Genomic DNA, 22,792 nt, shown 5'->3' with positions numbered 1-22,792 from the left:
GTGAGATGCACTGCATTTCTCCTTAAAGTGCAATAATTATTTCTGTACGTGTATCTATCCAAATAAATTAACATACACAAATGTTACAGAAAGGGGTGTCCGCTCTTTTCTTTTCTCTTATTTTTGGAGGGTGGGGATGGCGATCCAGCTAGCTTTGCTCAGGGATGACTCCGTGGAGATCATCTATGGGAATTCCTATTCTGTGACAGACAAAAAAATGTTGCTAAGACAGATTCAATCTACCCGCTCCCTCGGATAGGTCAAACTCCTGAGGGCAAACAGACTTCTATATATATATATGGGTTAAAATATCTTCAATTTAAAACAAACAAGCTCCTTGCCCCTTCTAAATTGGATTTCTGTTAAGCTCGTTCTGGATGTGAATCTATGCTGTGTCTCGTTGATGTATTCCTTTCCTACAGGGGAAATCCCTAAGTCAAGACATAGTTGCCCAAGTGAACTGGAGTCAGAAGAAAAGCATAGATGTTGATATCCCACCTCTTATGATTTGCTGAGAAAATGTGCTCCTTCCCCACTTCTGCTTCACGGGAGCATAAAAAAAAAAAAGACCCAGACAACTGGCATTTGTACAAAATCTTTTTTCAAAAGACATGTTTCCTTTACACTTTTGTATATTTACACGTTATTTAACACAGATTTGGAAGCAACTAATGGAATGTTACAGAGGTGTTATGCTGCTCATTTCACAAAGTTTTAAACTCACAGGAGCTTACAAAAGTCTGTAGGTGATATTTAAGGGGATGCATGTGAGGAATATTAAACCAAACAGGTCGGTTCTACGAAAACAGGTGCTTCTTGCTGTAGTTTAGAAGAGGTAGATTATAACATGTGCAACTGTGATATCTCCTCGAAATCTGGGTTATAACTGAGTTATAGTGTGAGCAAGAAATGGATAGGATTGCACCTATGTGTTCACTGTGAATACATGTGAATGCTTCCTTGCTGCACATAGTGAACATACAGATCTCTGGGTGGGTTTATTGTCCTGTGAAAGCATGAAATCTGAATGGAGCTTCAGTCTATTCCCCATATACAAAATTTATGATTAACTCATTTCAGCACCAAAGGTATTAAATTATGTTTACATGTGATCCTGAAAAGCATAGCTAATCCCATTTCAAACTATTTGTGCAGTCTAAGAAACTTATTAATGCAGTACAAAAGCATGACACTTTAGAAGTATTCAATCAAGGGTGCATCAACAGTGGTCAGTGAAATGAAATGCCTCCAGAATGCATGTACATGCAGAATTCGCAAGCAACAGTGCTAGCCCATTGTCTTCAAAGATTCACAAAACAATGAAAGAAAGATAAAAGCCTCTAGACATGGAGGTTTTATTAATGGTCCATGAATTCGTCTAAACTGTTTTCAAAGCCTCTAAGTTAGTGATCATCTTTTAGTGGTGCCTTCTGTAGACACTTGTTTCTTAATTACATATTGCATGAAATAATACCTACTTACTACCAATTATTATTACTGGTTTGGTGTACTTTCTAGATTTATAATTTATAAATCTCTGCCATGGCTCCAATTAGTCATATTTTTTCTAACGTCTAATGTCATAAATAGTTCGGCCTTTAACTTTTAGAGAAAATTATTTTTAAAATGTCCATTCACCTGCCTAACATCAACATTATAGGCACGATAGAGGTATTTTTAAGCACAAATTGTTCTAACATCTAGCAATTCAATGACCTTCATTAATGAAACTTGCCATGTGAGAATATCCCTACTTGATTCCTCATGCCAGTCTATGATGATAAAATACATGTAGTGTTTAACCAGGCACCAGAATGTCCTTTCCCCACAACCACTTTTCAATGTCTGTTGCACATTTTAAAGTTCATATTCATTCTACTCCTTTCCATTTTTGTGTGATTTAAAATGCATCTTTTTCTTTTTTTAAAAAATCCTTGTTCATTTTTTCTCTTCTCACCGTCCTTCAGAGAACTCTCCTTTGAGGTAGGCATTATTGCCATTTCACAGATGAAGATACTGATGATTCAGATGTTCACACCTGTGGTTTGGCTCTACTGTTCTCCCTACGTATGCAACATCCCATTCCACAAGTGTAAGGTTCAATTTTAACCATTCCTCCAAAAACAGAAGAAATGTGATATACTGTACTGAGAAATAACTATGGCTATGTTGCGGGGACATGACTATACTATGGGTACACCACAAATATATGTCTGCCTGATACACTGGAGTTAAATACTCTTAGAAAAACTGCAGATTTTGATTATGTTAAAAGAATCTACAAATCCTTCCTGGTTTTCTAAGTATGTAAATTGGAGAATGCAAATACTGTGACTGGATCCAAATATGAATTACTAAACATTTAACTCCTATAAACTTTTTTCAGAGAATTAAAAAACTAAGAGAACTGCCCTGATACTAGTCGTTTCAGTCTATGTGTGACATTACATTCACCACTGTATATTTCGTAAACAAACCTTAGCACTTTTACCTTTGTGATATGTTCAGACTGATACTATACTTGTGATGGCTGTGGCCTGGTTCAAATCATGGCACATTGGGCTACCATTGAGAAATATTCTATATGTGCAAATCAGGCACCAGAACCTAAACTATCTGGAAGTACTTACTATAGTTTACCTGCATTATCAACAGACCATAACAAAATGTTATGCACCAGTAAAGCAAGATGAGATCAAGTTATGTCACAGATGTTCTTTGAAGAGTTCGTCTGACATCTCAGAAGTGTATGGATGGAACACTAATGGCCAGAACCACTATGCAGTTTTGCTGATTTAATGTCCAGATATTTTAGGCTGATTCCTATCTCCATGTTCATAATCCACCTTTAGTCGCTGTTAGCATACAAAGAACAAGATTGCTTCAGTTTCCCCATCATCTCTAATGGGTTTTTCAGCAGGTGTCTCTGCTCCTTGCAGCAACTTTCGGACCAAATGGAAATGTCACATCTCTCCAAATGACATCTCAACAGCATTTTGTTTTTGGTTGGTCTTCTGGAGTGAGCTTTATAGAATCTGTTAGGTAGTTCTCAATGATCCCTTTGTACTAAAAGGAAAACAGAAAGCTGCATGAGTATTTGAAGCCAGGGAAACTACAAGAGCTACCTTGCCAATTACACCAGACGTTCATCTACTGTAGTACACCCTAGATTAGCCAACCAGCTCCTCTCAGAAACTGGCAAAAGGAGCATGATATAATTTAGGAATGAACAATGTGTAGCTCTCCAGTTGTTGTTGAACTGCAACTCCCATCATCCCTTACTTATGTTCCCTAAGGCTTATGGGAGTTGTGATCCAACCATACATGGAAAGCCATGTGTTCTCCACCCAATACAGTCACTCCTCATTGTTGTTGTTTTGTCCTTAAGTCGTGTCCGACTCTTTGTGACCCCATGGACCAGAGCACACCAGGCCCTCCTGTCTTCCACTGCCTCCTGAAATACTCCTCATTACTGCCGTCTTATAATCAAGGGAAGGCTCTCCTGGAGCATAAAAATGCTCTGGTTTTGATCTCATACCAATGTGGTGCTGTTTGGAAAACATATATCCATCTGGAATATTTAAGCCAAAATTCTGCAAGAGAGCCGAAGCCCCACCTCAGACATCTGACAAAGAAGCCACTTGCCTGGAATGTCTGCTAAGAATGAAGGAATAATGGCGGGTGAGATCAGTAACCTTATGAAACACGGCAGATTACATACATCCCTTTGGTCCACACAAACCAGTGACTGTGAGGGAGATGAGACAGGAAGTGGCAGGATCCAATATTTCCCTAAAGGTAGATGAACTAAAACCAAGCATCTTCTTTGGCTTGTTTCCTCCTCAGAAGCTTGGGGGACAGAGAAGGAGGAAGAGAAAGAAGATTACCTGACCCCTAACTTGGGTTAATACACAAGCAGAGTAAGGACTGGGTAGCGATCAGTTTGCAATGTCATGAGTTGCAGTTTCAGACAATATGAGAAGATTCCAGCAAAAGCTCCAATTAAGGCAAAATGACTGAGTTCCTTAGTATTGCACCTGGCAGCCTCTCACAATCTGGTGCTTTTCACTTGTGTCGGAAAGCAGCTCCACATGAATGCTATGTTTACTGGGAAACTGTGGGTGTTCAAGTCCAACACATTTGAAGGGCTCCAAGTCGGGAAAGAAGGGCACAAATTAGTTAGATGTGGTGTGGCAAGAAAAAAAAAGTTCCCCCATTCCTTTGACAACAGATCAAGGTCAATACCGGCCCAGGACATTTTTCTGCCTGAAGCAGAATGCCCACTCCCAAGCCAACTACACCAGAGCACAGGTTGCTGTCCTCTGAAGATGCCGGCCACAGGGACTGGCAAAACGTCAGGAAGAACAACCTTCAGAACATGGCCAAAGAACCCGAAAAACCCAAAACAACCATTAGATCCCGGCCGTGAAAGCCTTCGCAAATATACTACCCCACTTCTTTTTTCTTTCAATATTAACTAGTCCGTGGTAAATTGTTCCACCTGAAGCAGCCTCCTTTGTCTTCTGACACAATAAGACCTGCCTTGTTCAATGGGACCTTGGGAACCTACAGTAATCTTGGAATAACAATATTTTTATGTGCCTTGCCCTGCACAACAACATGCGGTGACAGCGTCACCTTGTGGTCAGAGATGCTAACCTCATCCAACATGCTTAAAGATTAATCCCTTCTAGAGAATGCTTTCAACACAACCTTCCTTATACAAGCAAAAAGGATTGTTTAAATGCAGTGTTTTCTATCTGGGTTAGTTCTTTGGTTAGGAAGTGAATCTCTACATTTTAGAATTTGATTTTTTAAAAATTCCATCTGCAATGCCATAGTAATTTGTGGTGTTATGTGCCATCAAGTTACTTCCAACTTATGACAATCTGGTAGGGTTGATAAGATATGTGAGGCACTCAGGGAATAGTTTACTATTGACACACACCCGCACACACACCCACACCCTGCTGAGCTTCCATGGCCAAGAATGAATTTGAACCCAAGCCTACCAAGTTTCACTGTGACACTGTCCATTACAGTGGTGCCCCGCTTGATGATGACCCCGTTAGATAATGAAATTGCTTTATGATGACATTTTTGCGATCACTATAGCAATCGCAAAACGATGTTTCTATGGGTAATTTTCGCTTTATGTTGAATAGTTCTCTGCTTCGGGAACCGGATTTTTGCTTGACAATGATCTTTACAGCTGATTGTCGGGTTTTCAAAATGGCCTCCCTCTCTTTTCCGGACATATTTCCGGAAGACAGCGATCAAAAATGGCTTCCCCTATCGAGGATCTTCGCTGGATGATGAGGTATTCCCACCACTGGAACACATTAACCGGTTTTAATGCATTTCAGTGGGTTTATTATTTTTGCTTGATGACGATTTCGCTTTATAACCATTTTAACTGAATGGATTATCGTCATCAAGCAGGGCACCACTGTACACCATACTTGCTGTCATGTTATTTACATATTTCTCTTTAAAAGTATTTATAGTCCCCTGTCCGTTGTCACTCCTAAGTCTCAACAACAGCAACAACAATGACTTTTTGGGACTTCATCATGGCTTTCTTTTTGTAATCTGTTGCATTTTGAAAATCTAAGTACAATTATAAGGATATGAAGTGATTTATTATATTCCATTCCTATCATTCTTTATAGTCTGAATTCTGCACACATCTTCCCCTCAAATTTGAATATGCATAAGAGAGGGACAAAAATACATTATTTTCTCAGCTTGACAACCAAACACTGCATTTGTTTGTCATCTTCCATCTGGAATAAGAATAACCAGGAAGCTGCAGCTTCAGAGCTGACAACACTGTTTCTTTCTCCATTACTAGAGGTTGTTAGAACAGCTGCAATCCACAGGGGTTTGTGGAGGAAAGAGAAAGGGAGATGATGCATCCCCTAAAATTTAAAGCGCAACATTCTCCAGAGGAGGATCACAAAAGGTTAAGGAGAAAAATATTTTAGAGATGCTACAGCAGACAAATGACTCCTGGCTAGATTTTTTTAAAATTTCTGCTGCATTATTATTTGATTTTAATTAGCTGTTCTTTTCCATTAAGTTGTATTGATTGTTCCATATATTATGAAGCGTCCTTGAAGCTTTTAACACCCCATACAAGAAAGATGAATCAAGTTTTAACATGTGTTTGTCAAAAATGCACAGGCTTCCAGTCTCAGCCACCAAAATCCGTATCTAAATCAGAGGGCAAAATCCTGTTTTGTAACTTGGTGCCTAGAGTAACCTGAATTGGGTGCCAGAAATGTTTAATTTATACTAAATAAAAGCTTCCTATACCCCTCTCTCCATTTTAGGTTCCAAGGCTCCTTAGGGCTTTTTATCTACCCTTGGTAGCCTCCTTGGAATGGAGTGGGGAGCCTTTAAAGTAAAAAAAGTACTGCCAGATGAGCAGTGGTGGTCCTCAGCAGTAGTAATCTGGCAATGATTTTTAACTTTTAAAGGCTCCTCTCCCATCCTGAGGCTCCCAAAGGCTTCCCCTGAGCACAAGAGCACCCCAGGGAGCCTCATAAACTAAAACAGAGGGTTGTTGTTGCTTAGTCGTTAAGTTCTGTGTGACTCTTCATGACACCATGGACCAGAGCATGCCAGGTCCTCCTGTCTTCCACTGCCTCCTGGAGTTTGGTCGTTAATTAAATGTTTCCAGTACCTGATCCATGTTAAGACAAGGACAAAATTATGCAGCAGGATTTTTGCTCAATGAGCACTTTCCCCCACCCTCTTTCCTAAGTTTCTCCCTTGCACTGAGGCATGCTTCTTCTTCTTCTTCTTCTTTTGCCTTAAATCTGTTTTTATTCCAATTAGAGTGTTTCACAATTATGTATGCGAATGAAATATAGGTAAAATTAAAAACAAATTGAAATGTTAAAATGACTAGAATATTTTTCACTAGAAGCAGGCTGCTTTAATAGACTTATCTGGGCCATTTGAAGAACTAGATCTTTTTTATTTTTTTAATTTTTATTTTATAATATTTTATTTTATTTTTATAATATGTGATAATGTATAGCATTATATATTCCCTGTTATCCTGAGTTTTTCCCCTTTACCCTTGAAATAAATAAATAAGGCATGCCTCTTAAAGGTACAGTGACATATTGACTATCAATAAAATATTTACTAGGCTGAGTTCAGTTCTGGGGCCAATTAGAGTAGATCCTCTGAAATCAATAGGATTTAGATTGGTCATGAAGCCTAAGGGAAGACCTCCATGACATTTCACACTTTCTCTGCAACTACATTTGAACTCATAAGCGAATTCAAACATGTTTATGAGTAATTTGGCCTTTCTCACCAGATTACTCATAAACATGTTCAAGCCCACCCATAAGGTCAAACATAGGTTGCAGAAAAAAATCTGACATGTCACACAAATCCTCTCCCTATGTCAAGTTTTATTCATTTCAGTGGGACTACCCTACCCGGGCCTAAAACGGGGTTTTGCCCATTGTAATTAAAAAAAAAAAAACTCAATAAATCTGTGTCACCAAACCTTTTTCAGTGCTGAGTGTTGGGATACAAAACAGAAAAACAAATAGACAGTTGAGGAGAAAGTCAAGATTCTGAATCACTATATGATGAAATATTTCAGATTTTTTAGGATGTTTTCAGATAAGCGTTTCTCCGCCACCATCCTGTCCCATTCACTGAATTTAATGCCCTCGTCACTACCAGACGTTCTCTATATTCTTTTGGATGCAATTGGTGAAATTGCTGGGAATTTAAAAGTGAAATTATCCTTCACATCTCGACCTCTCCCACTGTCTACTGCAGCAAAGGCAACAAAAATCTTGTGTCGAAGTCCAGTTTTTAAAAGGCAAAACCTGGTATCTCTTATGGTAAGGCTAGGACTTACCCTTGATAGTGCTTGTCTTGCCAGGGTCTCAAAAGCTTGTACTACATTGATATCATTCTTGGCACTAACTTCAAAATATGCAATGTCCTTTTCTTTGCACCAGGACAATGCTGCCTCCTTGGATACCTGCAACAGAAAAGGAATATATTTAGGTGAGTTAATAATCAAAGTGGAATGCTTTACGGGGAGGATATTTCTCTCAATATCTCATAGAATAAAATTGGTATTTCTATTTAACATTCCCAAAGAATGGAAGGAGAGAGAGAGAGAGAGTCGAAAAGGATAGTGTTGTGTATTAAACATTCCTTTATAAAGCCATACACAATTGTATTTCTGCATACATGTGCACCAGAAGAGGGCGATAAAGATAGTCATTGCTTAGAGTACAGAAAATATGGCCTACTCAAATCCCTCTCCTCTCTTTCAGTGAAGAATTGTAGAGGTCAAATTGTATGGCACACCAGCTTTGCAATTAAAAGTTGATCATTTATTTTCCCTCTAGGAATGGAATTCCTTCAGCTCCTTGTCTGAGCAATCAGGCTTGGAAGAGAAGCCTGTGTTGACCAACTCTCCCAAAGACCAAGCACAAAACGAAAGGAAGCTGATGGAGGTGAGGAAACCTCACGTTAATTCATAGTAGCACAAACAATGTTTTTAATTTCTTTACTTGTAATGACATGCTAACCACATTATCTACTTTGACACTGATTTAGGCTGTTTAGTGTGGTGAGAGCATGGCTGGCTTAAGATCACAGCAATGCAGAGGTTGAATGATGAGTGTGTGTGTAGGTGACTATAGGGGAATACCAAAAGAAAGAAGGATAAGACAGAAATTCTGTAAAGGCTACTATTTTGCCTTACACACAGAGATTAATAGCTCCTGGTCTCCCAAGTGTAACTGTAGAGATCCTCACATTTAAATTCCTTTGACATCTATCGAAAACATTATGTAAAATGGAAACGTGGGAGAAAGTCTTCCATAAGAGTGAGAACGCTTCTCACACTCATAAAGCTTTCAACCTAGATTGTAAGGTGTCCAATTAAGTTAAAATATGCCTGCTGCCCTGCTTCCTCACAGATTGTACATTCTTCACTTACCTGCCGGTCCTTCAAATCAATTTTATTGCCTAGCACAACCATAGGGAAGCCTGGATCAGCAGGGACAACTTTCTGCAAAAAATCTTCCCTCCAGTCATCTAAGGTGTCAAAGGAATCCATGTCTGTGACATCAAAGGTCAACATGCAGCCATCTGAGCCTTTGTAGAATGTGGAAACCATGGACCGGAAACGCTCCTGCCCTCCAGTATCCCAGATCTAGAGGGAGAGAAAGGACAAATAGGCACTCGTACTTAGTACTGAGATAAATCTTTGGTTATTTCCTTCTCATAGGTGGGAATAAAAGTTTTAAAAACAGAAGAGCTTTTGTGCATGTTTTGCCCTGAAAGACATTTTGGGCAAAACTTCACAGAAGTGTATTCCACATTCAATATAATTAAAGTCTGTTTAATATAATAAACATTTTCTGCAAAAAATGTGCATTTTGTATGAATATTTTATATTAAATATGAAATATTAAAACTCTCTTAGGAATTTGCTGCCAGCAAAGCAATTCTTTCTCAACAGCTGTAACTTAAGAACGGTGTATGTGTCTCATCTGCAATGTACGCCTGAACACGGGGCAGGAGAGCTGGCACATCTTTCTCACCTGCAGTTTCAATGGTGTTTGATCCACAACTACCACTTTAGACAAGATGCTGGCTCCCAGAGTAGTTCGATAGTCTTCATAAAATTTCTTGTGAACATACTGATGGAGGAGCGAGGTCTTCCCTACTCTAGGGAAAAGGGAAAAACATATACAAAGAAGTTACATTTTTAGCAAGCTACAGCTCAGAACTGTGTGAAGAAGACATTTTGCTTCCCTTGAATAGATGGAAACGGGGGCCCTCATTACTTTCCTGTATCTCCTTTCCAAAGTCAAAACCCTATAACTAGAAGTCATAATGGAACAGATCAGTACACATGTCAGTGCTATTCAGTTAGCCTTTGTGCAGATCATTGATCGGAATGGCCTGCGCTCATTTTCTGTACTCTGCATGTATTGATTTTAGATTTTGTTCTGCAGGCTGATCTAAGCTCCCCTCCTGACTGTTCTGACATAATTTACTTCCATTTCTTGATTCTCCACTTGTTGATATGCTGAAAATGCCTTCTATTACAGTTAAATCATGGATGGGCAGCTTGTAGTTCTCAGATACTGTCAGACTCCAACTTAAAATGCTAGTCAGCATGGCCAGTGGTGAGGGATGACAGGAGTTTCAATGTAACATCTAAAGGGCAACAGGTTACCCACCCCAACGATATACATGTACCTAAACACAGTTAAAGGTAGATGTAGCAGTGCCGGTGATGTGCATAACATCTGAATGCCCTGGCTCATTAAAATTCATTTTTTAATCAACAGTGGCTTAGAAGAGGCTGACACAATTTGCTCTTTTATTGAAAATGCCACTGTCTTTCGATCTCACCTCTGCTGTGCTCCCAAACACAAGGGCAAAGGCAACAAACGTGACTTTTCAACTAATGAGCTACAACTGAAATTCTAGAGTTGGAAAAGAGCTTATTATTAGCCCTCCCAATGTTGGTGGTTTTCTAATTTTATGACATTTCAGCTGTTCTTAAATAGTTTCTAAAGGCTGAAAGAAAATTAATTTGTTTTACAACAGGTAAGAAGGTTAGTGGGGAAAAGTTAAGAGTTTAAGAAGTCTAATTCTGTTTTGCTTATGTTGAAAGGGGAATGTTTTAAATAATTAAAATTGATCCGAAGTGCCATTTAGATGGACATTATGCTACTACAGTAAAGGCCTTACCAAAATCAAGGATACAAATCCCATTCATCATTTTACTTTTCACCTTCACAAAAAAGTTCTGAATCAAATCCAAAGTTCAGCATCTACACATGTGTTCCTCAATTGGAATGCATCTTCTAATAGATTTATTATGCCAGTTCCTAACACTGGCTGTTATTTACACAGGGTATAAACAAAAGCATAGCTCAGATCCATGTGTGCTACCTTACCATCTTGCATAAATGATGCATGGAAGTGGTGGCCTTCAAACACTGAAAAATTGGTGAAGGATACACACTGAAGACTCCCCTTGTCTAACCTGTCACACAGTCTAGAACAGACTTATTTACATTCATGTTCCACCTTTCATTCATTGGGCTCAAGATGGTACAGATGAGCTCTCCTCTTTCTCACTTTAAGTCTCACAACAACCTCACGAGGTAGGATAGGAAAGAGTGACTAGCCTAAAATCACTCTGGGAATTCTCTGGATCAGTGGAGATGAACCTTGATCTTCAATCCCAATTCAACACTTTGTCCATTATATCACACTGGCCTGGGAATCTTATGATTATCATGAAACACATATAGTTCTCTCCTCATTAGCTTGGAATTTTTAGGAGGGGCTATGAAACCCGTGGCCTTCCAGATGTTGCTGGACTGCAAGAATGCATGGAACCGGCAGTCTTCATGAAGCCCAGTGGGCCATAAGCAGACCACCTGGACAACCTTACTTTAAAGCATAACCATTGAAATCCTCCTTTCCCCATTTATAAAATCTTCTGACACTAATTAAGAATATGAAACAGTCCCCTCCTTTCCCGTCAACAGAAGGGCATCCAGTACTGGTCCCCATCATGCAGTGTCTAGTACCCTCACGCCTATCAAAATCTGAATGTAAGTCTCAGACTCAAGAAAGGAATGCCCTTGACCCACTATGAGGTTTCCTAAACTGCATTATGCTTTAAAGTGACTGCATTTGTTTTACAATTTCGACTTCAGCAATGACCCCTGAGATCCCTCACAGTTCTGCAATTCAATGACTTCCTCATCAGTGTTATTAATTTGCTGTTTATATGATCATGCATTTTATTCAAATGCTGTGTGCAAGAAGCATAACAGTTGCATGCACTCATGTCTGTTTGACAGCAGAACTGCATCCATGAACAGAACAGATCTTCCTTTAAATGAGCATCTTCCTGCACCCCATAAGCTGCAGAGGAGGGATGGGGAAGATCTCCAGGGGAGAGATGAGGAAGAGAACACAGGTGGCTGCAGCTGAGAGGAGCAGAAGCAAAAGTTCTGTTGCATGAGCAGATGTCAATTCTCAGAATACTGGATGTAGACCTTAATTTTCTTTTCTTTTTTTCTATGTGTGTGCGCCACGGTCACGTTCTCTCACAGTTGAACTAATTGTATCACCAATAGTTCTCTACTTTGCTTCAGCATTATCTGTTCCTTTTATCTAAAGTAGCCACTCAGGGTGCAGTTTTCAATGAAAGACAGGACTAGAGTGCAGGAGAAGAAGCAGCTTTACTTTTTTCTCTCTCTGCCCATTTTCTACCTCCAAGTCACCTTGAAAGTTGTTTCTAATTCTATAATGAAGAGAAGAAATAAGTTCCCATCTTTCTCCCCTCCTTGTGGCACTAGGCTAGAAAATGGGCAGAAAGAAGATTAAAGTGACTTTGCCTGCTGATCTTCTTTTGAAGATTATGTCTTCTGCAGCTGCTTTAGACAGAGAAAAATGTGGTGGAGCCAGGAGATACTTGTGATCAATACAGTACAGTCTGTTATTTGAACCTCATTCTGGAACTTGTTATTTGTACTTATTTGTTATACTTATATCTTACTTTTCTGTCAATCAACCTCAAGGAGGCATATATGGCTTTCCTCCTCCCCACTGCATGCTCACAACAACAGTGCAACACAGGTCAGGTTGAAAAAGCCTTACTTGCCAGAATCACCCAGTGAGCTTCAGGGCTGAATGGGGTTTGAGCCCAGGGCTCCTGAATCCTAGTCCAAACACTATATCCTGCTGATTTTAATGAGTTTATTGTTAGGGATTCCAAAAATGCCAACAGAAATTTAACATTTAACATCACTTGGACACTCTCTTTAGTTAAACTGTCAGAGGAGGATTGGGGAGACCTGGGTTCAAATATGTGTCAGTCTCTCTCTATTTCTCTCACTTTCTCTCTCTTAGTCTACCCTATCTGCCAGGGTTATTACAAGGATGAATAATCCTGGTTCCTTGGGAGATGGATGATATAAATGTAATAGGCAATACAACACAACATAATAAAAATAGCATTAGTATAAGCTAGAGGAGAAAAAGCCATTGCAGTGCTTATGCAGATCTGTCCTGGTAGATGCTTCAAATTGCAAAAAGAATAATGCTTACCCCAAAGCTCCAATGATAATGATTTTCAAATCCACTCGTTTATTTGAAGTCATGAATGAAGTCTAAAAGAGAGGAAAGTTATTGACATTTTAGACTTGAATCCATTGAAATGATAGAAATCCACCCACACATGCATACACACAGTGCAGCAGAAGGTGGCTCATCTGACTGGGTAGTCACTGCGTAGTACCTTTCAGTCTACTACCATCACTGTGAAAGGATAGGTCTGTTCTACCTTAAACACTGTCTCAACAGATTTTGTGAGCTCTCCTTAAGCAAGACAGTGTGTAGGTGCTTAAAAACTTGACCCTTTTCCAGGTTTCTATACTCCACTCAACAGGTATAAATTTGTTTTCCAGTCTAGTCAATGTTGCCTTCCTACATGAACTGCAAGATTACGAATGGCTAGGAAAATACAAATCTCCCACTCGCAATATTGTTACATTTCTCAGAATTCTTCCATCATTTTCTTTGTTTTGTATTGAGTTGCAATTTTATGGGTACTTTTTAACTGAAGTTTATGTATATTCTGGTAAGCAATTTTCCTAATATATATCCTTTAAAACATTTTTGGAATATTTGTAGTTTTGTATGCATTTTCCCAATAACTAAATCATTTTTTTCAAAACATTTGGAACTGTGTACATTTGTCTGTATATAATTCAAAATGAAAAAAGAATCTTGCAGTTTCTTCCCAATAATGGGAAACTGAAAGATATGGACACACTTTGGTAATATCTCCGCCGACCACAAACTGAATGAATTTGTTTTTAAAAATCTGTTAATGGGAATGCCTTTTCCTTCCTTATATATGATATTCACCTCAACACCAAAATAAGTCTTTTTGTTCCATATGGAGTACCAGATCTGCAAGGCCCATGAAATTTACCATGATGCTTGCCTTGAGACATGAGGCAGGCAGCTTCCAGCAAGAAGGCTTTTTTCCACGGTAGCAGCTTCCTTCTGCAATGTTCTCATCAAAGAGTTTACCTGACACCTGCTTTATGGTTTCTTCTGGTGCCTGGCAAAAAAAACATTTTATTCTTCCAAGCCTTTAAAAATTTGTCTCAAAATCACAGGCTTTTAAAAGTCACCTGCACTCAGCTGATATTATTCCTGCTCATGTTCCTGCTATCTTCTCTCATCTGTTGTCTAATTCTATCTCTGATCCATGGCTGATCACTATATTTTATGTCTGTATTTTATCTTCAGATTAAAAAACTGGCCAAAGTAGCTTGGTTAGGAGGCAACATATTGAGAAAATAAACAAACACTGTGCATTTGTGCTTGTCTTCACACTTGACTTTATCTGCAAATAATCCGTGTACTATACTTTCTCCAGTGAAAGGAGAAAAGGTCTGGGAGAATCTTCTGCGTACAGTTGACAAAGGACAACTGTCACTAAAACAACTCTGAACAAACCTCTTAGTGTTGTTGTTTTTTTCTGCATGCAAGAGATGGCACCAGCCAGTGTTGTTTTGCTAAGGCTTTCTCTCTTGATGCCTCAGTGCTTCTGTGAAAAACTACACATTCTTTGTTGGCTTGAACTGCTATTTCATTGACTTTCACACAAGGCTGTATTTTGTGTTCTCTTTGTAAGTGATTTGGTGCTGATTAGATGAATCTGGAAAGCCAACACAAATAGCCATTAGAGGGGTTGCATACACCTCACAAGGTGCACATTGCCAACTCTTGGACTGCATGTTTTAAAGAGACACAGGTTGCATGCAGCCATTAACCTTCAGCTAGGCACTGAGAGTGCTAGCTAACATCAATATTGCTGAAGCATTAATGGGCATGTACAAACAAAGGTAATTCCATGTATTCTGATTCACTGAAACATCACCCAAATTTGGAACGAAACTTTACTAACTACTTACCTTACACCAAGGATTGTAAACCTCTGTTCCCACCCCCACCCCCAACGAGGCTTTGGATGAAGTCTGCTTCTGAAGCCCCATCCACTTTGGAGGGAGAGCAAGCAGGACAGCATGTGAACCATGTCCAGAGTTTGAAAAAAATCATGACCATGATGGCCTTTAGATAGATTATGGCAAGCACCCAGTAGGATTACTCACAGCACAGAACATTAACACTAAACTACCAACCTTAGAGATCTCTTAACAAATAATATTCTCAAAGCATAAATAGCTGACTCATTTGTTCAGGATAATAAGTATGACTCACAGTCATTCTGAGGGACTGTGAACACCCCTGATCTCTAGATAACCAAGTTCCTCACTCATGGAGCTGATTTGCCCTCCACAAGTAACTAGCAGCAAGCTCTGAAATTGATGGCAGAATAGCTCCTAGGAAAGATATGGGCGACATAGTTTAGAGACCAAAATCAATGTTTGTGTTGAGGCCTCCTGCTGCTTTCCTGCAGGATCTGCCACCGAACAACAACAAGAATGTGAGGCCTCCTTGTGCTTGAAGCCTGAGCCAAATGGGCCTCCTTTCCTATCCACTTCCTACGTAGATCCCACCCACCACCTATTTCAGCTCAACTACATTTGGAAGTTTTCCAGGCATTCATTATGTGGGTGGATTTAGTAGCCTTTACACACACAAAAAGATCACAACTGTTAACTATGAGATTTATCTGGAACTGGAAGAGTAGCCTGGCAACAACCAAACAGACCAGGAATCTCAATCGGGGCTAGCACCCCACTGATGCAATGGCCAAGCTACACATTACAGAAAGACGCCAACAGTAAAGGAATTCTCTCTTCTAAAGATGTGCTAGCTTTAATGTATCATTTGCCCCAAAACAATGACACCTAAACAAAGGGATTCTTCAGGCTTTCAATCTTCTAGTGTTAAGGGAAGTGCCATGTGTGAACATGGGCTGAGATGGACAACATCCCAAAATTGGAGGCCAGTGAAATCTGCTCCGGAGTAAACAGATTGCCACATTAGCTTCACTTCACTCCTAAGAGACAGGATGGGTCTAATGCAGTGGTTCTTAACCTTTTTGAAAGAAACGCCCCCTTGAGCCATTGAGGAAGTTATCATCGCCCCCCTCCCCATGGTGATGATATTTATTTATTTATTTATTTATTTATTTATTTATTTATTTATTTATTTATTTATTTATTTATTTATTTAAGACACTTAAATCCAATGACCCCTGAAAACAAAATTCAATTCCAAGAAAATGAAATGCCCCCAAAAAGTAACATTTAATAATTTAGTTGCAAGCGAATTTTAAGACGCAAAAAGAAATACAGTATAAAAAGGGCATAAAAACAAACCGCAATGCAGGAACTAAAAATTTCAAGACAAAAACTCTGAAACTAAATTAAGATTGGAGGAAAATATATATTCATGCACACTGTAAAAAGGCTGCAGCCATCTTCACAGGTTTGGCTTGCTCCAGCGCCCCCCTACCGCCCCCCTTCTGCTCCAGTGCCCCCACACCGCCCCTTTTCGTTCTACTGCCCCCCTGAAAAATGAAATTGCCCCCTGGGGGGCATTATTGCCCACGTTAAGAACCACTGGTCTAATGTACAGATAGACAGAAGTACCCCAAACCAATGGCGGATATATACAATTCAGGCAACTGGGAGCCTAGGTTTCAAACTGAATATCATTTGCCTCTAGTTTGTTTGTTTGTTTGACTTCTATACTGCCCATCTGGCTGCCAGGGCCTCTCTGAGTGGTTTACAACTAAAAAACAGATAAACAATAATATGAAACAATAAACACAATAACAATCAGAATCAAAATTAAATATCAGATAAATATAGACAAGTTACATAAGTTGCAATCTAGTTAATTAAAGATTGGGACTTAATATGATGCTTAGAGAGATTTAGAGACAGGACTAGGCTTGAGTTTTCCAATCTCTGGCATGAGTAATTTTACATGAAACAAAGAAAAAGGACTGCACTCAGCAAGATTGCCATGGGAAGGGAAGAGCTGACATGAAATGTGTTTATCCACACCCCTTACTTCTGCCCCAAGGACCATAAGGTGGCTTATGGGGGCGGGGGGAAGATCCAGTAAAAACAGAACATCAAACAGCAGTGAAACTATGAGTAGAAGCACAGTAGCTGGACAGGAATCCAAAATAAATGCACCATCAAATGAGGGACTTTGGCTGGCTGGCTGGCTGGCCTTGTCAGAGACAGAAAGGTGCCCCACAAACACATCTAGGGAGAGAGTTCTACCGTTTGGGCATAAATACTGAGACAGCCTTCTTTCCAGTAGTTGCCTTGTTAATCTGCTCTTGTCCTGAGGTTCATTTGCTATTGTTTTTGACACAACAGTTTGATTCTGTATTATAGGCTTCTACTGTCACCTCTTTGGGACTCAAGGCTTAATTGCAGAACCCAATCACGAACAGCCTGGGAGCATGGTCAGGCAATTTCCCAACTGCTGAAGAAAACCATTCCTTTGGGCTGTTGGTCCTCTGGCCTAATCTGGAGGCTCAGGACCCAGCCCACAGAGGAAATGAAATAAAAATGGGGTAGAAAATCCCAGGTGATCTCCAATAGCTGAATAGGGACTTCCTTTCCATTCTCCCTCCCAATGCTCAGTGACTGAATTCAGCTGGCTGAGCATTTCATTTCTTCTTCCTCTTACTTAAGAAAAGCGAGAGCATTACGCACTCTCATGCAATACTGTAAAGAGGAAATGCTACAAATAAATTACTCAAAGACCAAAGTTTTAGTATTTGCTCAGAGGCTGAGGATCTATAAGTGATTAATTGATGAGCATTAAGGCTTACAAACATTTGGGTGTCGTCTTACAATATAAAGGAAACCACAAGGCTCACGTTAACAATGTGGTACAAGCAGCACAAAAATCTAGCCTTGCTATATTAAAATTCTTCTACACAAAGGGAGGCCAGTACATATCAGCTGCACTAAGATTGTTCCAGGCCATAACCCTTAGTCAATTCTTGTACGGAGCACAATTGGGCCCCTATTCTTCATTTATTCAGTTAGAAGTACGTAGTTCAATCTAAATTTGTAGGGGCTATCTTACAAGTCCCAAGAAGGTTATCCAATACAGCCCTTAGGCTTGAAGTGGGCTACCTGAAGGTTGAAGCCAGTGCTTGGCTGGCTAAATTTAACTTTTGGTTAAAACTAACCTTTCAACCAATTGGACTGACTTCACTGGTATTACAGGATAACCATCAGCCACCTTGGAAGAGAGCAATATACAATAAAATCACCAGATACAGCTATTCAGTAGAATGTATCCAACAAATGGGATAATTAAAGCCAAGAGCGATCTTGGGCAGCGTATTATTGAGACTGAAAGGCAGCAGGACCTTGGTATTATCATAAATAGGCTTATACTTGACAACACACTGCTTCCACTCAAACCAGCTAAATATCTGTACTTACCCTTAACACCTAAACAATGCAAAGCCCTTACTCTGGCCCACTTCACTGCACTTCTGTCACCAGTCCAGGAAGGCAAGTACTGTACAACAACACCCCTTACACTCAGCGTATATGCCCCTGTAACTCTGGTGAGATGGAAACCTTCTCCCATGTGTTACTTCATTGTGCTTTTTATTCTGGCATTCAAGAAGTCCTTGTTAACCCTTACATAAGGGCATTTCCTGGACGATCGGAGGCGCATTACACACTGCTCTTGCTGACAGGGAGATGTCCTCGCAGATATACTGGGCTAAACCAAAATTCAGATATACTGTATTGACAAAACTAGCTAAATTCTGTGCTGCTGCAATCAAAATCCGTATCTGTAAACTGGTGTATACATGTAGAGGCCTTAATGATCATATGGGCTCTATGAGCTTCTAAGTAACAATTCTGTCATTCTATGCAAGCTACAATAGTCCATAGGAAAGGCCTATGATAGGGAGGCAGTAGATCTCTAATAAGATGTATGAATGCAGTTTTATATATAGGTATATAGATGTTTTCAGTGTTTTTAGATTGATTTTATATTTTGTAATTGAAATAATGTTGCTTATTTTTGCTGGTCAATGACCGTAATAAAACATTTATTATTATTACTTAAGAAAGGCCAGATTAAGAATGATGCATTATAGTAGTAGTATCAGCTGAATATTGCTAGTATGACAGGCAGGATTATAACATATGTTGCTTTCCCCAGTACTGTATTGCCATTCCTGAAAATGCTACACCTGCTCTTTTAAACTGCCAGAGGGTCAAACTTTTAGACAGTTTTAGACAGTCTGCTATTAGAGCTGAAATCACTTTAGCATTTCAGACATGTGATTCAGGCAGCCCTTCATGTCTTGAGAAATCAGACTTACAAATGAAAAATGGACTCATGCCCTCAAATCCAGTAATAAAACAAAGGAAGCTAATATGCAGACAATGAGAGGTGGGAAAAGACACTGCTATGACAATCACACATCAGTACCTAAGTGTTCTAATTTGGGTTAGGCATACAATGGTGCCCCGCGTGACGACAATAATCCATCCCATTGAAATCGCTGTTTAGCGAAATCATTGTCATGCGAAAACCCTTTCCCCACTGGAATGCATTGAAACCCAGTTTAATGCGTTCCAATGGGGAAAATACCTCATCGTCCAGCGAAGATCACCCATAGGGAAGCCATTTTGCGAGCACCGATCAGATGTAAAAATGGCTGCCCTCAGAAGCATGGGTCCAGAAAACACAGGGCAGCCATTTTGCGAAGCCAACGATCAGTGGAAAAAATCATCGTCTTGCAAACAAACGGTTCGCAAAGCACGGATCTAATCGACATCCAGCAAAAATCCCCCATTGGAATGACTGTTTTGCGAATCGCTATAGCGATCGCAAAAAGTCATTGATATGCGGATTTGTTGTTTAGCAGGGTAGTCATCTTGCGTGGTACCACTGTAATGTCGCTCTGCAAGACCAAAACAGTCATTGAATGATAGGATCTTTTGCAGATCACTAATATACTGGGTTGCCATGAACCAGAACAACATAGGTTTTAACACACAACTTCAGTCCAGACAAGGAGGTGACAGTATCCCAAGGTTTCTCTGCCCTAAAATCTGCATGGTGGGCAGAAATGGAACTAAAATGTCTTTTACTGAAATGGTGATACAGCGATATGATGTGGTCACATTCAGTGAAGAGCTAACAGGCACAGCAGCCCTGCCAGAAAAAATGTCAGTCAAATAAGGCAACAGATCATGTGCTTATTGTTTAGTATAACAAGGCGAGGCTGGTAATGAGGATAAATCATAACTGATGCTGGATTTCAAGCTTTAAAATGGCACCATCACCAACCATCCTGGCCCTGTGCCTTCAAAGATAAAAACTAACATTTCATACCAGCCCACCTGGTAGTAAGTCCAGTTGAATTTAAAGGACATTATTTTGAGTACTGTTTCAGTTGCCACTCCCGGTAGAGATGCAGACAGTTATACAGTTATACAGAATAAATTAAGCTTTTTCAGTTGCTTGTCTCTACTGCAAGATAGCCTTCACCTTGTGAATGTCTCTCTGCCATGCAGGTTTTTTTTTTTTTTTTAAAGCAGTTTAAATGGGGCAGTTAAAGGGTGCCATCAATAGCTGCTTTTTTGGGACATATATAGGAATTTAACAAATCACATCATCCACATTTTATAAGATGAGGGACTCAATATGTTTTATTTATTATGTATCTATTCTGCCTTCTATAACTACTGCTCAAAGCAAATGACAGCAAAATACAAATATAATGCAAGAAGAAAAAAAACAAGGTGAAATCTGAGTACAGTAACTGCATCCCAGTTCCGCCACAGTAGCTAAAGTGGTACTTGGGAGCTGCTACCTCCTCAAACCCCATTTCTTTTCCATTAACCTACACCCTTGTAATTGAAGAATTTTTCAACTGAAGGCTTCTTTTTGCTTGTTGGCACCATCAAGTCCCTGGTCAGAGTTTGCAAAAGTTTGGATTAAAGCCCCCAGAATCTTCCAGCCTGCACAGCCGGCAGGAACTGTGGATTCTGGGAGTTGGCGTTCAAACTTTTTAAAAACTTTCCCTAGTACTCCCTCTCTCCCGCGGAGTCCGTGGGCCCTCATCATACCGTCTCTACAATGAAAGCGAGCTGGTTCTCTCCAGGTAGCGCCTACAAACAACTTTGGACCTGCTCAGCAAATCGGGTCAGCCGAGGGAAAGAAGTCGCTCAGCCGACACTCAGAGCACCAGCAGGAACTGTTTCGTGACGGGCTCTGATCCCTGCCTTCTCTCCCCCCCCCTCGACTTTGTTTTCCTAGAAATGACCTGTCCAAGTTACAGCGAAGAACCCCAACTGGCCGGGCCCTGCCTGGGCCTTTCTAGGCAGCAATTCAGAAAAGCAATTTTATTTTAAAATTTAATTTATATTTATATGCCGCCCACACTACCCAGAGGTCTCTGGGCGGAGTACTCAACAATTATGACACACACAACCTAAAGAACCCCCTCATTTTGTGTTATTATTTTCCCTTGCTATAAAGGCGCGGGGGGGGGGGTGTTGAAGAACAGAAGATGCACGCCTGGCTCTTCTTTCTCCTCCTCCTCCTGCGCGCCCCGAACCAGCAACCTTCCCTTCCCCGCGGGCTCTTCCGTGACCCCGCTTCTCCCTCTCTGTGCCAGGCCGTCGGTCCCTCCTTTTCTCCCAGCCTTGCCCCGCGCGGCACTCCGGGTTAAGATTCACGGTTGTGCGAGGATGGGGTCCTTTCCCCTTCCCAGCCCCTTCCCAGCCCGGGTCTGCGACAAAGCCTCGACCCTTGCGCCCTCACCCGGGTTCCGGATGCGGGAGAAATCGGAGCGAAGGAGGCGAGGCACCGGCGGCGAGCGGGTCGTCCTCCAGGGCCAGAGGCTCTCTCGGGCAGCCAACTTCGCCGAGCGGCTCGCCCTTCTTGCTCCCGGTAGCGCTCGAAAGGAAAGTAGTGGGGAGGGGGGGGAGATGGAGAGGCGCCTCAAGAAGCAAACGCAGGCGGGGAAGCCCTCCGAGCAGAATCCCGCCCCCCACCCGGCAGATACTTCTTCCCACGCCCATTCTCTCCTCGGCTCATCTTTCCCCCCCCCCCTCAAGGGGAGGGCAGCCGAAGGGGCCGTCCCAACATGACATCACTCGCCGCGAAGGGATGAGCGGGATTTGAGGCGGGCGGCCTTCCCCAAGCGGAGCCCAGCAAAGCGGAAGCAAAGGCTTTAGCAATCCGTGCTTATGTCAAACTAGGTAGCCAACGTCAGTCGCCTTGGCAGCCACCTACCTACCTACCTTCCGAGGGTCGTGTTGAAACAAGGTCACTCTGGCATAGTCCCCTTTCAGTTGACCAGGACGCCTCTGAAGCAGAAGTTCTCGGGGCTTTTCCTGTCCACAGCTTCACCCACTGAATTTCTAGGAGTCAGGGCTGCTGTCCTGCTGCCAGGGAAAAGGTAGCAATGCTGCTTCCAGCCCAAAGCGGCCAACGTGGAAAGGAATGCTCCCCCAGCCAGTCTTTGCTGATGGAGACTCGGGAGTTAATTTCCAGACCCCCCCCCCCAAAAAAAGCAGATTGTTCTGCTTGTATACTGCCCCATAACCCTTAAAGGAGTATCTGAGCAGTTTACAGTTTTAATTATGCAGGCTATGCATTCCCCCCCCCCCACTCAATTTACTGATGTCAGAGGACAGAAGGCTGATTCAACGTTGACCAAATACCTGAGCCTTGGATCAAACTCCAGTTGTGAGCAGAG

The 22,792-nt window shown here is 41.0% G+C and overlaps 1 protein-coding gene across 5 annotated transcripts; it reads right to left on the bottom strand.

The window, feature by feature from the left end:
• Window positions 1–583: 583 nt before the first annotated feature.
• On the bottom strand, window positions 584–22,133 carry RAB7B (RAB7B, member RAS oncogene family). Of its 5 annotated transcripts, XM_078391865.1 has the most exons (8): window positions 21,853–22,133; window positions 14,563–14,764; window positions 14,030–14,161; window positions 13,141–13,202; window positions 9,600–9,726; window positions 8,993–9,208; window positions 7,895–8,020; window positions 584–3,066 (listed from the first exon to the last, which is right to left on the bottom strand). In XM_078391865.1, exons 3-8 carry the CDS (start codon window positions 14,030–14,032, stop codon window positions 2,986–2,988), a joined length of 615 nt encoding a protein of 204 aa, XP_078247991.1. In that variant the 5' UTR covers window positions 14,033–14,161; window positions 14,563–14,764; window positions 21,853–22,133; the 3' UTR covers window positions 584–2,985. The 5 variants fall into 5 exon arrangements, with proteins under 5 accessions (XP_078247991.1, XP_078247992.1, XP_072853374.2 ...); XM_078391866.1 differs by lacking the exon at window positions 14,030–14,161; XM_072997273.2 differs by lacking the exon at window positions 14,563–14,764.
• Between the last annotated feature and the right edge of the window lie 659 nt (window positions 22,134–22,792).

Source organism: Pogona vitticeps, chromosome 4, assembly GCF_051106095.1.
Source record: "Pogona vitticeps strain Pit_001003342236 chromosome 4, PviZW2.1, whole genome shotgun sequence".
In the NCBI taxonomy this organism is placed as follows: Eukaryota; Metazoa; Chordata; class Lepidosauria; order Squamata; family Agamidae; genus Pogona; species Pogona vitticeps.
This window is presented reverse-complemented; position numbering and strand designations above follow the sequence as displayed.

What these genes read in the sequence shown, in the direction of transcription:
- RAB7B (XM_078391865.1), bottom strand. An exon ending in ATTATCATTGGAGCTTTGGG is followed by an intron (nt 9,727 to 13,140) that starts GTAAGCATTATT and finishes CCTTTTCCCTAG; the next exon opens with AGTAGGGAAGACCTCGCTCC. An exon ending in TTGATTTGAAGGACCGGCAG is followed by an intron (nt 8,021 to 8,992) that starts GTAAGTGAAGAA and finishes TTTCTGTTGCAG; the next exon opens with GTATCCAAGGAGGCAGCATT.